Below are 15,966 nucleotides of genomic sequence, written 5' to 3'. Positions count from 1 at the left end.
CTGCCGCCAACAACATTCACTTTTTATCCATTTAAGGACATACAATTCAAATACAAACCGTATTTCCTCTTTTAGACGCCTCTATTACTTTCGCGCAAGCCAGACCCGGCTTCTATTATAGGGGCCAGCGTGTATTGGGGGCCCGGCGTCTATTTTGTTTAATGCTGGCACAGTGGCAAATAACTGCCTATCCCAAATTTTTCAGTGATACAAAGGGAAAAACTGCAGGAAACGGTCATTACTAAATGATCATTACATTCCGTAAGCTAATGTGATAGAGATCATTCATTTCATCAGATGATTGAACCTGCCTATATTAGAGACCCGGTTTCTATTTATTGGACCGGGTGTATGTCTCGTCGTCAATTATAGGCCGGCGTGTATTGAATAACCTTCATTTAATAGAGGAAATACGGTATTGAAAATGCATTGTGTGAAGCCAATATCTGATGACCCCCTACCCCAACACACACAGACACACACACATACGCCGATCACGCACACAGACACATACACACACACACAAACAATCATACTCACGCACGCACGCACATACAGATACATATGCATGCACACACACACACACACACACACACACACACACACACACACACACACACACACACACACACACACATTCACACACACATTCACACTCACACTCACACTCACACTTCCATCGCGACGTAATATTGATGACATATTAATAAGAGTTGCGCAAAGCAATACTCACTCTCCTATTAAACTATTGGCGATTAATCGTTAACTTGAAGCCGAAGCGTCTATTGAAAACATGTCGATTTATCCGTATAATCGTATAATTATTAATTCAAAGTTTTTACTTTAGCAGGACTTATTTAATACAAATGTTTATTTTCAAGAAAACCCTTTTCACAAAACTTGCTAAGACAGCATGAACGAATGAAAGAGGTTTACTGGCCATGCGTTCCTCTCGAATATGTGAAATATTTGCCAAATATGATATTGCAGTTTTATTTGTTGACATGTGTTATTTATCAAGTTCCAAATGTAGCACATGAAATCGAATGGATGTAAGAGTTGAGGCAGTTATTCTCGGAAATTATTACATGAGTTGCGAATGTAAACATTACAACCCATAACGGAAGGAAACTAGCGTCGCGCACCGAGGAGCATTGTCGGGTGATTACAAAAAGGATTACAAACTTTGTATTAATCTAAAACATTCGTCAGACAGTTTCCCTTCAAGACAATGTCCTAAATACATGACACTATATCACTTTTAACAGAGAAGTAAGTTACAACGTTGCTGCGTATGCTGCACCATAAGCTGTTCATATCAACGATTCCCACGCAACCACAATGGATTCGCCCGATTCTGATTGGTCGATCGCCCGACTATATAAAGATCTTTCTTCGCTATGAACATTCAGGCGTCAGACGCTCGTCACAGATAGAAGGGGGCGGGTGTGTTTATATCCTGAATGTATTGTTGAAAACAAAACAACAAAAGAGACTTTTCTCATTTTCTTTTACTATCTGCATATTTCTGGGACTTATAATTGGCGTTATGGCTGAAGAGGAAATAACAGTGAACCGAATGGCTAAACCAAACAACGTCAACGCACGACCTGGTCAACTAAAGTTGTATATCTGCCCCACGACCGGGGGTTCCGTGCGAGTGGTTGTACCTACAGTAGAAACTGTGCATGGACTAAAAGTGGCCATAGCTCGCAAGATACGGATTCCACCGGAGAGGATTAATCTGCTATTCAAAAACAAGTAAGTTACATGCATGTTTGCAAAATCTCAACACTGGCACCATTGTGTTTTTCGGTGTCCATTCTTCGTTTGCACTGTTGACCTCCCTTGCAAACAACGTGGGACAGCCCAGTTCGTTACACCAGTAACCCTTGGGCGTGCGTGTGTAAATTGAGGGAAAGTCTCCCCATTCTGTTTGTTCTAACGCTAGAAGTTTGCAAGCGATTTCTCTGTTCGCTTCCTGCGCGGAGCCTTGCATTATTTTACTACGATGCGTTGAACAGTAGTAACAGGGATATAGATCAATGACACAGTCACTAGTAGAACTTCATTCATTATCTAACGGCGCTGCGTCGAGCTAACAAAGCGCCAGTCGAAACGGCGACGCGCTCAAGGAACTAACATGCGCTAAGCTTATGGAACAAATACACATTTACCCCCGAATATATCCGTTATGTTTGCAAAAGGTTCAATTTGGCAATCGGTCCCAATGTTGCAAATTAGGCAAAGGGAATAGCATCTCCACCCAGTTTTCGTCTGTAAGGAATCTTTAGCACTTCGGGGGAAGAAAGCCAGAGCGCATCTGCCGTCCCCACCCCCTTGTGCCAAGATCTGCTTTTCCCCTGGGGAAGGGATGGAACTTGAGCAGCCGGTTAATGAACGTTGAGATCACCCACAATGACAAAGCGCAGACCTCAAGCGATACGGGTCATTGCACTGCCAGCTCCATGCGTTGTAGGCGTCGTGTAGGGAGTCTTCATCAAAGTGTACTGTTTGACGTATCCCAGAAGTTGTGTGGTGTTAATCACACTAATGATTAATTAAGGATGGTTGGGTGATGTCACAACACGAGCTGATATTTAGCTAGTGTCAGTGCACGTGTTGCCCACTAGATATCGAGTAATTTATGCAAGTGGAACAATAATTGATCGATTTCGCAAATATTGACAAAAATAACAGATTATGCTCAGTTTGACGTCATACCATTAGCTGTAGAATGGGTTCTCACTTTGTGAGACGTTTCGCAGATTTCTTTTCAGTTTAATGCCAAGACGTGACTTTTGGACGACCATGGACTTTAATCCGCTGCAAGGGTTTTCAACCTCGGTATTATACAGTACAATTACATTAGATGAAATAAACTTTAGTTCAAAGTGTTTGCACCGGTGACATATTACGTAATAGACATTGTTTCCTGGAAATCGTACCGTATCTACGTGTGGCGCGGCAGTGGCGACAGACCTCACACAATACAGGGGCCGAAACGGGTGTGTTGGTTGTGTGGGTAGGGCTGTGAGATGGTCAACTGCGCAGTAAGAAGTTGAATTAGAGCGTTCAGACCCACTTCCCTGTATTAAGGGGTGATGACGTCTTTGTGAAAACCACAGGGCCTCGACTATGCTCTGTCGTAATTGACGACAAACGCTGGAGTAGACAGTTCACAGTCTTTGTGAAGTCGCATACAGGATTGCGTGGGTACGTTGAAGCCGCGAGCTCGCTGTCATCACTTCTTAAGAACTTATTGACATTTATACAATTACCGTATTAATTACATCGTATATCTACGCGTCTGGATTTCCTGGGGGAAAGGGACATGTTTCAATAGTTGTTAATAGCCGGTAGTTTACACGGAACTCTTCAGGAGTGAAGAGTTAATGATTTATTAATAGCAATGAAGTCAGTTCCAATGCTTGTATGAAGCATCTTGGGAATACCCAGCAGTGATTGGGTACCCGGTAGGACGAGATGAAAATGGTGACTGTTAAGCTTCCAGCGCTTCACACGACGGTTTGGTTGTATACTCCCCAGGGAGCTGAGAATTGAGTACACACTTATCCATCGTTAATCCCTCACTCACCTTATGAGAATAAATGGGTGTATGTAACGAAGGGGGTCTGTTCAACCATATTTGCAAACAGCCTAGTGTACTCACTGACAGAATCGAACTCGGTCTAAACGGAAGTAGCTAACATTTATCCACATGGCTAAACGTGCTAAAAGACCACCCATCGAAATACGAGCCTGTCTTTTCACAGGGCATGTCTAGAGCATGTTACATGTTTTACCTATACTATATGACTCAACCTTTCAAGTCCATTGTGTGTCATGGAGCGTTAATGTGTGTCACACACCTTGGGTGAATATTTTTCACTGTTTCGGTGTTCGGTTGTTTGTATCGCGTCTTGAGGGTGTATCAACAGGTAGGAGGGAGGGGAGTGACGCTGACAGCGGAGATCTGCGCACTCTAGACGCCAGTGAATGTCCCTTCGTATGTAGGTCAGGTTTGTAGGTCAAATCGTGTCGAAAGCATTCAGTTATAGGTACGGCATTCATAGCTGTGGTTTGTCTATCGCATTACTTATATAGCAGTAGAATTTATTACGTTTGGGGTCTGTAGGTCATAAGCTCAGCATGTCTTTAGGGTGATAGGATTTTATTGAAGAGCTGTGAACTTTTCTTATGTTCCGGTGGGCGTTTCCCTGTATAAGCAGGTACGCGCATCAGTCAATGGCGTGGAAAGGCAAACGCCAATGGAGTTTTGTTAGATCTGATCATTTTGAATTGTACAATTTTCATTTATTTTTTTTGTTTCTTGCTTCGCGCTGCACTCAGCTATATGACGACGGTCTGTTAATAATAGTCTGGACCAGACAATCCAGTGGTTGACATCATGAGCATCGGTACACGCAATTGGGATACGTGACATGCTGTCAACCACGTCAGCAAACCTGACCACCCGATCCATTTAGTCACCTCTTACGAAAGGCATAGATCACGCATCATGTGTTTCAGGTTCTATATTATTTCAACGCAGCTTTCATTGAGTGAGTGGGTGAGTATGGTTTTACGCCGCTTTTAGCAATATTCCTTCAATATCACGGCGGGAGACACCAGAAATGGGCTTCACACATTGTACTCATGTCGGGAATCGAACCCGGGTCTTCGGAGTGACGATCGAACGCTTTAACCACTAGGCTACCCGACCGCCCCTCAACTTTAAGTACAAATATCACTTGCTTGATAAGGCACTAGCATCTGCAGCGAACCATCGCATTGAAGGAATAAAGAAATTGAACTCCATATGTACCAAGTCTTCATTCATACAACGTACAGCTTCCAATGCCACTAATAATATTGATCGTGTCCTGGGTTCCCTTAGATATGGAAGTCGGCAAAGTGGTATCGCCAGATCTTTATCATATAAATCCACGTGAGGCGATTGATACTGTAGTGATGTGCAATAAGAGAGACGAAACACCCGTATTATAGAATAAACACATAAACATATTGTAGTTGAGTAATTGAACTTTGTCTATAGGACTTAAACTACGCCTACTCTTGGGATATGAGTTGTAAAACGTTACCCATATCCCCTAGGTGTCGACAGACTCTAACATGGATTAAGTCGTATGTGTCAGTTATCGGTAGGTACTTTAATCTCGACTGCACTGAATATACGACAGGTAGGTGGACGTTTAGATAAGTGACTCTGGCCGGTTCAGGCATGTAGTTGCTATGAACTCTATGTTAAAGCCATCTTTTTTAGTTTATCGGTCTGCTCCTAGCGGTACGGCACAAACGGCCAACCGCTGTGTGGAGTTGCGTCCCTTTATCTTGTCAGGTTAATAGTTATTCGCGTGGGTTCGAATTCCAGATTCGCTGATTATGATCCTTGGTTTGTCATCACCATACCATTGTTCATTATTTTCACCCAAGTGGTATGAACGTCTAAGATGTGCATCACTTTCGGCTTTCCTTACACGACATAAGTGAAATGCAGTTCAAAGCGGCGTTAAACCCAACTCACTCATGCTGTTTATAAATGTTTAATAGAAATATTTCCGAGTCAAAATTGTGTTTGGTCTCAAATGTGTTATCGGTTTGAATGCAATAAAGCTCCTTCAAACCTCTCCTTCAAATCTCTTCCATGGCTCTCAAACCAAAGCAATGACATCCAAGTCTCATCTTGTTGGTATATATTGAGAGGTTTTCGTTCTTGAAGTACGTTTCCTCAAAGTAATTTAAGTAACACGTAACATTGCTCACATGTTTTCGTAATAACCTTCCCAACCATTATTTTGTACAGTTGTGTGAGAAAGTTCATGTTGTAACCAAGCCACGGGGTTCCCACTGCATAGCATTACCGCCATTCGAAGCATGCCAGTTTAACGGTATGTGAGTATATTACTGATCAATATGTATTTCACGTGTCCTGACAAAATGTAGTTAAGTAATCGTGAACGCCTGGGGGGTACATACCTCATCCGCAACCCCCGGAGCGATCAAGCCCACGTGAATTAGCAAGAAACAGATAGTCAATGCAATCTCAAGAAAATGTAGCTGGGTCTATATTTGGCCCTGGTATGTTTAGTCAGTAGTCACACAACCAAAGTGCTGATTCATTCAGCGTTTTTGGTGCACGTTTTCCCGTCAAGCTTTCCGTCCCATTCTTCAGTCTTATTAAGGCGACGTGACGCGCTAGACTCCCATCTTTTGTAATTACAGCGGTGACAAGCTTTGAAGCGGTAACATCGGTCAGTCTTTAATAGACTTCTCAGAACTAATGAACTTAGAGAATCATTAGCCAGATGATGGCTTCGGGAGATCACGATGACCCTGCCTCGCCGTTAGGTACGTGGCAACGGCGGGGACGGTCGTGTTTAAACAGTTCTTCCGAGACTGGTGGGGTCCGCTACTTTAGGAGTACAGGACATCTTTACTTTGGTTTTGTGTTGTCTTGCAACGTGTTCAACTGTTCGGGGCATGTTCGGGGCGCTCCGTGCCAAAGTGCTATGTCCTCTCGTAGCGCCTTGGCACTGCACAGGTGGACGGTGTCGGTGGTGGGTCGGTTCCCAAAATACACTCACAAATCAGCCCACGCTTGCCATTTTTTCGCGGCCAGAAATGTTCTCGATTTCATGTGGGCTATCTAGGCCTACTTTGTTGCATTTCTCTATGCGCGTTTCTTTACATTTTATGATTGTTGCGGTGAAATATAGCTCTTAGAATTTGTTTTATGTGATGTTATTTCCTCGGGTAAGAGTATTATACTTATCCAAGATGCATGACCAAAACATGTCATATGTCATCCTAAGTGAAGACGATCTCCGTCGGATAGTGTTAATTTCTTTGGAATGCGTAAATGGCAAATTACAATGTCCTTATATATCCACGAGTCATAGTTGTCAGTGCGTATGTTTAACACGTTGTTTGGGAGGTGCTGAACGAAGCACCTGGCCAGGCTTTCTCTAAACCGCTGTTATCTTGAGGGCAGAGGACAAAGCGTTATTACCGGAAGACGTCCCTGATAGTTTATCGGTCCTATTCTGTGCCATTAACAACTCCTGGAATTCACAGAAAAATGGTTATCAAACATGTTCAATAGTTATATAAAGAATTAAGGTGTGTCACCTTGTCCGTTTGACACTTCACTTATTACGTTCATTAGTATTTGATTTCGATATGTCGATATCCATAAAGCAAACTATCACAACTAAAAGCATACAATCGCTATTTAGTCTTCTCAAGAGGATCACCCTTGACAAAGCCTTTGGGTAGAATTCCACCAAGTCGGAGCGTCGTCTATTGTGTCTTGGAGTTTGTGGGCCGTGTAAAATGTCAGTGAAATACAAGGCGTCTGAAAACCGCAAGGCTTCTCTCCACCGGCCATTTACCTGTGTCAAACACTCGCTAAGCCTGGCATGAAACAGCAGGTCTGTTCCGGTGCAGGTAAAGAACGCCTCGCCACGTCACGCCACAGACGGAGTGTTTTAATATTTCCTTAGCCAGCCGCGGTCAACGGTTCCTTCGAACCTGTGAGAAACGCAAGATGTCGTCTGGGGAATTTGACACCTGCCTCCAGAGGGGATAGTGTGTTATAACTTGTTGCAATAAGCGTCCACGACCGATATAAGACCTTTAGTACTTGAACTATCTCTTGTTTGTGTATGCAGGTTTTAGTTATAATCAAATTATTCGTAAACTTTGACGGGAGTTATATCTACTCCACGCGTATTTTCCAGATATTTTAATATGTCACACACGCGTTGAGACCAAAGAGAAAAATATACACGCCTTAAGCATTTATCCACATGGTGAATTGTTATAAGAAAACATCCTTCTTGTGAAGTCAACAAACTGCGTTTGCTGACCCCTAGCGTTCGGTTGTATTATGATCACGTGTGCTAATGAAAAGTGTGTTATTTTTTGCCATACTGAGTTACGGTTGCTGGAGAATATTAAAATAAGTGCATGAGTGTCTACATATGTAACGCAGATGCGACGTGTAGGGGCATCGTGGGAAGATGAACCAGTAACATAGGAACACACGTACGTACATGGTCTAATCCATAGCAATGGCCTTCAAACAATAATGGTATAAATGACAGCCTTGGTCGGCCTATACGTCAGAGGCCTGTTTTGAGGATGATGTAGATAAATCGGTTGCAGCCTTCGTTCCAATAAAAACTGGCTTCTGATGCAGACTTGCATATTTTACGAGGTGCGGTTTGCGGTATCAAATCTGGTTTTTCTCCGTGTGAGCAGACGACAAGACAACCTTTTGGCATTCCTGCCTCCTTAGTAACTTGCCGAGTGCATGTGAAAGTTATATTTCGCCTGTACGTGTACACAGACATATGCGGTGGAACGTCTGTCTTGGGTTTACTAGACTTGTATCCTGTCTTTGCATTTGAAGGTACGAGGTTTATTTTTTAGCTCGCGAGAATACAGACAGACGCGTCCCATCACAAGGGCGGGGTGATTTGTTTAGGGTGGGGTGTTCAAGGGTTAACATTCCCCGTATTTTAGGTTTCTTTTCGGCGAATAAAAAGAGTTGCTGTATACATTCGCAAACGTTGTGACTATGTAGATGGGCGCGAACAGGTAAAGACCGTCAACTCAAGTTGCGAAGTAAAGTATTCTTTAGGTTTACCAGAACGCGGTTAAGACCTGTAAATATGTAGTTGTTCTAGACATGGCCGACATTATTTTTTGCTTGGGGGCGAATTCGTAATTTGCCACTGGAAGTCTGGTGTGTTTGAGATAGAGGTATTTAATTCTCAGTGACACGGTTTTACGTAAAAGTCGTATTTATTGAACTTGACTATTTCTTATATTATAAAAAAAAGTCCCTAAAGTGTTTTTTTTTGTAAAGGATGTATTCTGAATCTCTTGCTCACGGAACGCGACAGGATTCATTCAGTTTGATTCCACGAACAAGAAATCCAAGGAAGATACATTGATGACAAAAAAATTGATCAAAGGTCACTACTCTGAAACAATACCAAAAGTGTCCTTCAATCAATAAAAACGAATCGTGAATCACGTAAGTCGGCCTTTAGTTTGGAAGAAACGTAAATGCTGCGACCAGATTCGATCGTCCAAAATACCAGACGTGACTGTAATTGACTTTTAGGGAGAAAAAGTTGATAAAATGCCCCGCATGATTATTGGAGAATGGTAAAATCCTCCGAAAGAATTCATTACTGAAATGTCACTGATAGATAAATGAGGTCAGGACTGTCCCGAATGCGCAAAAAGGGAGGTAACTCCCTCAAATCAAGAGTATATTGATGGAATAGGGGTGAATTGGGCTCGTAAAAAGGTTTACAAGTGTTAGAATACAGGTTGACCCAGTTGTATAGAAAGGCCCCAATTGATTTTAACTTAGATAAGACTGCAGGGCCATTATTCCAGGATCGTTTGGTAAAAGAAATCATGATTAATGAAAGTGGTTAGGTAGATATTATCAATAGGTTCAATATTTCCCATTACTGAGGAAAACGGTACAAATGGAATCTTTTAGTTTCTATCGATTTTGGTAAAGTACCAAAGCATTGATCATCAGAATCAGTGAAAATGGTATACGTCCGTAAGTAATTACATTCCTGATTTAACAATTAGTGAGTCACTTGGTTAACACAGCTATCAGTATTCCAGTTATATCATGGCCATAGTAGAGCGTGAAGTAATGCAGGCCCCAGACGTCACTCACTTTGGTGTAATCCACAAGTATTAGGTATGGGGCAGAAACATAATTGGGGCGTACCAGGATTCGAACCCACGATCATAGATTTCAGGCGTGCCCTAGGGAAAATTGTGACACAAATCTTTCTTTGAGAAGGACCTTGACCTTCATTGAATTCAAAAGTTGAGCAATAATGTTCTCATGGCTATCAAATGCATCGCGTGATATTCTTTCATCACCCCTTTTTGCTATAGATTAAAATAAAGAATTAATCAATTGGTATGAGGCTCTTGTTATAACCTAAATGGTTACAGAGCCAGGATGGTTCATCAATACTCACTTGGAATAGATTCCTTGTTCTGCTAGTATTCAAGCCAAGTTTCTAAATAGAAAACCCATCCTCACTATTTACACAATGGCAGTCATGCGGATTTGGACCATTTATAGAGCATTGATTTGGCACAAATGGGATGGAGACAGGAGATGGAAAAAAATCTTCCTGGTTTGAGCGTTTTGCATTGATCCAAAATTGTTAAAGCACTCCATGGTAAGGCGAAGACGTAATGACTACGAGCAGTTCTGATTTAGAATTTTTGCAATCATGAATATGTAGGTCAAAATTATATATAGTTCCGCAAGATAAGAGGATAAGGATATTTATTCATGGTAGAGAAGGTGGTATTGGAAATATATTCTGGGAGTAGTGGGATGATGGCATTTATTTCAAGATCAATGTGAGAGACTTTGAAAAGCTACGATGATGTGTTTCATAATGACCTTCTTTCAGCTTGTTCAAGAGAAGCAAGACTTTTGTAGGTGGTACAAGGTCCATGAGTGGGAGTAGTGATAATTCATTTCAAAAGTTTATTTCTGAACTGGAAGATTGTGTCTAACTATGAATGAACTGATTAGCTGAGAACAAGGAGAGGCTCAAGAGCCCAACGGAAATGCCATTCTTCATGCAGTAGTAAATAAAATGGTATTTTAAAAAAAGTAGGGTTTAGGATCCAGAACAAAGTTGTGAAAATTTTATGCCCTAGATTATGATGCATTTGTCATTTGTTATAAAACAGGACACTTGGAAAAGAAATTTAAAATGTATTGCAGAAATGAACATGCAGTAATAGGATTTCTTGCCAGGGCTCGATTTAAGGACCTTGATTTAACTTGCTCAGGTGCATGTGGACGTGAAAAACTGGTTGCACCAGACAAAACCAGGTTGCACCCTGGTCCCTTAAATGTATCATAGATGCACAAACTCGTCTAAATAAGTACCATCTCTGATCTCCGATGACTGTGGCATGAATTACATATAACAGGGAGTGTTTAGTATGGTACCTAAAGCTTAGGGGTACTGAGAGCTTTCACAAATTGAGTGGACACGAAAGGGTTAGTTGACAAAGATTTGAGTTTTTTTACATATATTTATGTAGACATAAATATTAAGTTGCCTTTTTCAAAAACAGGTTGCCCTGTTGCGTGTTTTATAAAACTAAATCGAGCCCTAGTTGTTTTAATATTAGCCTGTAAACGTACATGGGTGTTGAGACGTGTTATTATGAACAATGAAATGAAAGAAACAATAGATTGTTTGTTCAAGCAAGCTATGGTGTTACACATGCTGCCATATGTTTATCTATGTGATCTAGTACAACAGGTGGGGCAGGATGGTTGGTAATGGCGATAGTCTTCACCTGTTCCTACCTGACACACCCTGCTAATTACAGGTATGGACAGGTACGCCATTAACATTATCTACACCTGGACAGTTGTGGAGACTGGTACATGGGACGCAAACACACACTGAGAATGTTGATTGATTTGATAAATTAAAGGAACATTATATTCACAACACACTGCCTCTATTACATATGTGGGGTTGCCTAAAATTAAGTGTTTATCGGGGACATTTTTCTCAAAAGGGAATTTATTTTGATTGAAAACAAGAGTGATGTGGGAGGAACACTTTGTGTATTCTTTCATCCAAGAATACCAACAAATAAAACTGGGCCCACATTGAATTCAATGCTCTAATACATTGTCATTTTTTACGCATCCCTTTTCATGGATAAGTGTGTATGCTTCATTGATGTGGGATATTTGAAATAGAAATATTTTTTAATGGCCATAAGAAAGACTGACATGAAGGATTTTAAGTGACTTGCCGTTGTCTCAGTAGGAAATTATTTCTTTGTTCTTTTATATTGTTACTGATATAGTCATATTTATCAAATCAGTATTAAAACCTTGAACATGAACATATGTGATGTGTTATATTTTATTATTCAGTTATAGTATAAAACTAGTAAATTTTCCATTTTAAGAAGTAAAACAGAATTGACTAATAATAATTTCCTGACAATCAATGTAACATTGGGTGTTCACTCAGCCTGCCAAAGAACTGAGTTGGAATCCCCAGCTGAGTGCACTTTGTGACACTCACTACTGGTGTCCCCTCCCATGATATGGCTGGAATGTTACTAACAACGTCATAAAATTATATTCAAGCATTACTTAGTAAACAATTTACAGCCCTTATATCGTTTAATATATTCTGTATTTATAAAATGTTATCTTTGTGATGTGTCATGCATGTTAAAATCTCAATCCAGTAAATACAATGCAAACATGGGCGCCTATCACGTTTATTAACTAACACAGTCCGCTATACTGTACAATGCAGTTTAAATACACACAAACTCCCAGGCCAATATTATCTTGATGTACCCCTAGCCTTTTTTCCTTCAAGTGAGGATTGTGGTTTGACATTGCCTGCCAAGATTGTGAAACCACAGTTGTTTTTAGATAAATAGCGGGCTTGTATTCCAGCAGGCAAAGCGTATGTTATTTTAATAGATGGCCTGTGGCATAACGTAGCTAGACTAGTGAGATAGCGCGTATGGCGGAATTTATGTGTATATGGAAGCTTGTTGAAGCTTAAAGCTCTACCCTTGAGGTTGTTTCAAATATGCAAAAGTATGCAATTTTTGTCTATTATTAAGTCAGGTTCTTATACATATAATTGTATATGTGTGTAGGTTTCACCTGTTTGTTTTTTATTGGCATCCAGTATAGAAGACAATATGAAAATGGATTTGAAAAAAACCATAGTGTATATTCGTGGAAAGATTGTTTGTTTAATGCTGCACTCAGCAATATTTTAACTATATAAAGGTGGTTTATAAATAATCGAGTCTGGACCAGACAATCCAGCGATTGACACCATGAGCATCGATCTGTATCGATGCAATGACAATATCTTCCAAGTCAGCGAGCATGACCACCCGATTCCATTAGTTGCCTCTTACAACAAGATGCTGAAGACTACTATGACCCGGAACGTCTACAGAATACAATCCTACTGATGTGAATCATTTATGGAATAATAAATGTTAAAAAATACCATGTTAACAAACCTTTTTGTATTTTGGATAATTGATACTGAATGACAAAGTTTCACCATCTGTTTTTTTTAATTTGAAATGTTAAAAAGCCAATAGTTGTGCATGACGAAATTAGACTCTGTGTCGGTTCATGTGTTAAACAAGTTATCAGATTTTAGTTGTATAAAGTAGGTGTATGACGCATGCTTTGCAATTGTCAATAACTTGCTTGGGATCCAGCTATTGTATGCATATCATGATTTAGAACTTAACACCCCTATTGATCTACAGTCATATTGTACTGTTAGTGTCTCTGAGTCACTTTTATGTCATAAAATGAAGTCATTTCTTCAATATTATTCTGTACGTAATTGATTAATTTTACCTTACTAAATTGCTTGACAAGCAACAACAGATTCACCGGCTGGTTTAATGGTATGCTGTGGTCTATAATGCTTTACTTATGCATGTTTGGGGCATGTCACGCATTACCTTGGTGATAGAGTATGTATAACATACCATTTTTGATAGCTGTCAGGCCTTGAGGCTGTTGGCATGAGTATGACCAAATATGGTTTCATATACAACATAGGTAAGCTACATTAAAATGATTTCATGATACATTACAATCGATAGAGCTTTTAACTTATCAACTGTGAGATATTTTATGTGATAATAAAAATTGACATGTCTTATATAAGATGGATATGAGTTAAGTTAAAGATAAAATTGCCAATTGTAATATTACAAAACTCATATCATTACAGTTGTAACAAAAGACAGACAGATATTTCTGCAATTTCTAATGTCATAATCAATGCATGGTGATTGGTCAATTCAGTCCGAGCGACGTAAAGGCCGTGCTTGTTATTGACGCCATGGCTAATGAGACAGTGTTTCTCGGTTGCACTTTAAAAACCCGACTAAAACATGCCGAATCGTCATACGCTGAAATACACCCTGAAGACATACATTGTTTTATGATCAGAGTGTTTACCTCTTATTAATGGAGTCAGCGATGGAAGAGCGAGTGACTGAGAGTTCTACAAGTCCACTGAGACTAGTTCTATGACGTCAGAGTCTTCAGCAGCGCTTCATTGATGGACGTCCCTCTTATAGTCTGTTTTATTATTCATGAGGAAACATGATACCTAAGTGTTACTACGAGAGATTCTGAAGCAAATGGTTGTGTGACAGAAGAATATGTCTTTTTGACGTCAAACACAATATTGAAGAATATCAGAATGTATTTTTATTCTTTTTACCAAATCATACCTGCACATGCAAATCATTAAATTGGTTTTAAGGTAATTCAGTCACTAAGAATGTTGGTGACACCTTGGAGTTATATTTTTCCAAGAAAAACTTTCTTGAGTCCATTTTTCAGATCTTATTATTATTTAAAGCTTTATCTTGCCCATCCATTGTGTGTTCGTTTATTTGTTTGTTTGTTGTTTAAAGCTCCACCCAATATCCCAGCTATATGACGGCAGTCTGTAAATAGTCATGGACCAGACGATCCAGTGTACGATTCCGACTATATCCTAAGTGGCTATGAACCACTACCAAATAGTGATACAGGTGTTTGCAAAAGTTGACAATATCCTGCCCCACTTGAATACCTCTATGTGATAAGAGAGAGCTACCCTTGTGTCTTTCCTGATATATTATATTTTTTGTTCCTTATGTATTATATTTACATCCCGAAAAGTGATTCATACACCGACACATACTTATCTTTGTTACGTAGTGTTTGAGTATTTCCACAAGTATGACGTAGGTTGGGACCAAAAAGAGGTCAGAGGTGTGTATGTTATCAATTAGATATGAAAAGGAAATAAGTAATCAGGATAGAGATAAGAAATTTAGTTGGATAGATTCTGTGTGTTATCAATTAGATATGAAAAGGAAATAAGTTATCAGGATAGAGATAAGATTTTGTTGGATATTTTCTGTATTTCATGCATCTCACTAACAAAGGTTCTTACCACTGTGGATATTCTTTGTTTGGATGATGGTAAACATATTTGAGGATACTAAGTATACTCTTGTCCTTAACTATAAAAAAGCCCAAGATACTTTGTCTCATACCTGTATAATGTAACTTGCCGTACTGGTTGACAGGACTTTGTGTCACACCTGTAAAATGTAGACTTGCTTTATTGATTGAGTGAGTGAGTTGGGTTTAACAACGCTTTGAACAGTATTCCAGTTATATCACGGCGTGTCAGCTTGATGTGGGAGGAAAGCCCAAAATGATGCAGGCCTCAGACGTTTATCACTTTGGTAAAACCCATGTGCACGGGTATGGTGCTGACAAACCTAGAAATGTAATTGGGTGGAGACCGGGATGCAAACCCTCAATCATAGGTTTTAGACGCCTTTGACAATTGGGCCACCTGTGCCTTCTCAATTGATTGACTGGACTTTTTGTCACACCTGTGTCATGTAGACTTGATCAAATGGTTGACTAGACTTTGGATCATAAATCTCCGGAAGATATCAATACCGACTTAAGAATCTGTTTGAAGAATTCATAACAATTTTATACCTGTTCAAAAACTGAAAATTAAAGCCACAAGATTGTAGTTAATCAATAACAGATTATATGAGGCTGTTGCATTCTGTATGAGAAAACCAAACCATTATAATTACACAAGTAAACTTGTTGTAATTCCTGAGAAAGATGTTGCATAAAGTCCATAGGAGCAGGACATGTTTGGAAGATGCGAGTGGCAAAATTACACAAGAAAAAGTTGATGGGAGATGGGTTTGGAGAGTGAGAAGGTGAACAGGAAAGAAAATTGATGCAATGAAGGGTGGTGACCTAAGAAACAGACAGCCTCATTGAATTTTTGATTACCGCCTGACCCA

General features: G+C 40.0%; 1 protein-coding gene across 1 annotated transcript in view; it reads left to right on the top strand.

The window, feature by feature from the left end:
* The first annotated feature begins 1,398 nt into the window (after nucleotides 1–1,398).
* LOC124135655 (midnolin-like) overlaps nucleotides 1,399–15,966 on the top strand; it is a 47,386-nt gene continuing 32,818 nt past the window's right edge. Inside the window, exon 1 of the mRNA XM_046501099.2 lies at nucleotides 1,399–1,761. Within this exon, the coding sequence (XP_046357055.1) occupies nucleotides 1,550–1,761 (212 nt within the window). The 5' untranslated portion in view covers nucleotides 1,399–1,549. The remainder of the gene's footprint in view (nucleotides 1,762–15,966) is intronic.

The sequence above is a fragment of the Haliotis rufescens genome, unplaced genomic scaffold (assembly GCF_023055435.1).
Source record: "Haliotis rufescens isolate VD_foot unplaced genomic scaffold, xgHalRufe1.0.p SCAF_2, whole genome shotgun sequence".
NCBI classification, from domain to species: domain Eukaryota; kingdom Metazoa; phylum Mollusca; class Gastropoda; order Lepetellida; family Haliotidae; genus Haliotis; species Haliotis rufescens.
The sequence above is the reverse complement of the archived record's forward strand: the minus strand, read 5'-3'. Positions and strand labels throughout refer to the sequence as shown.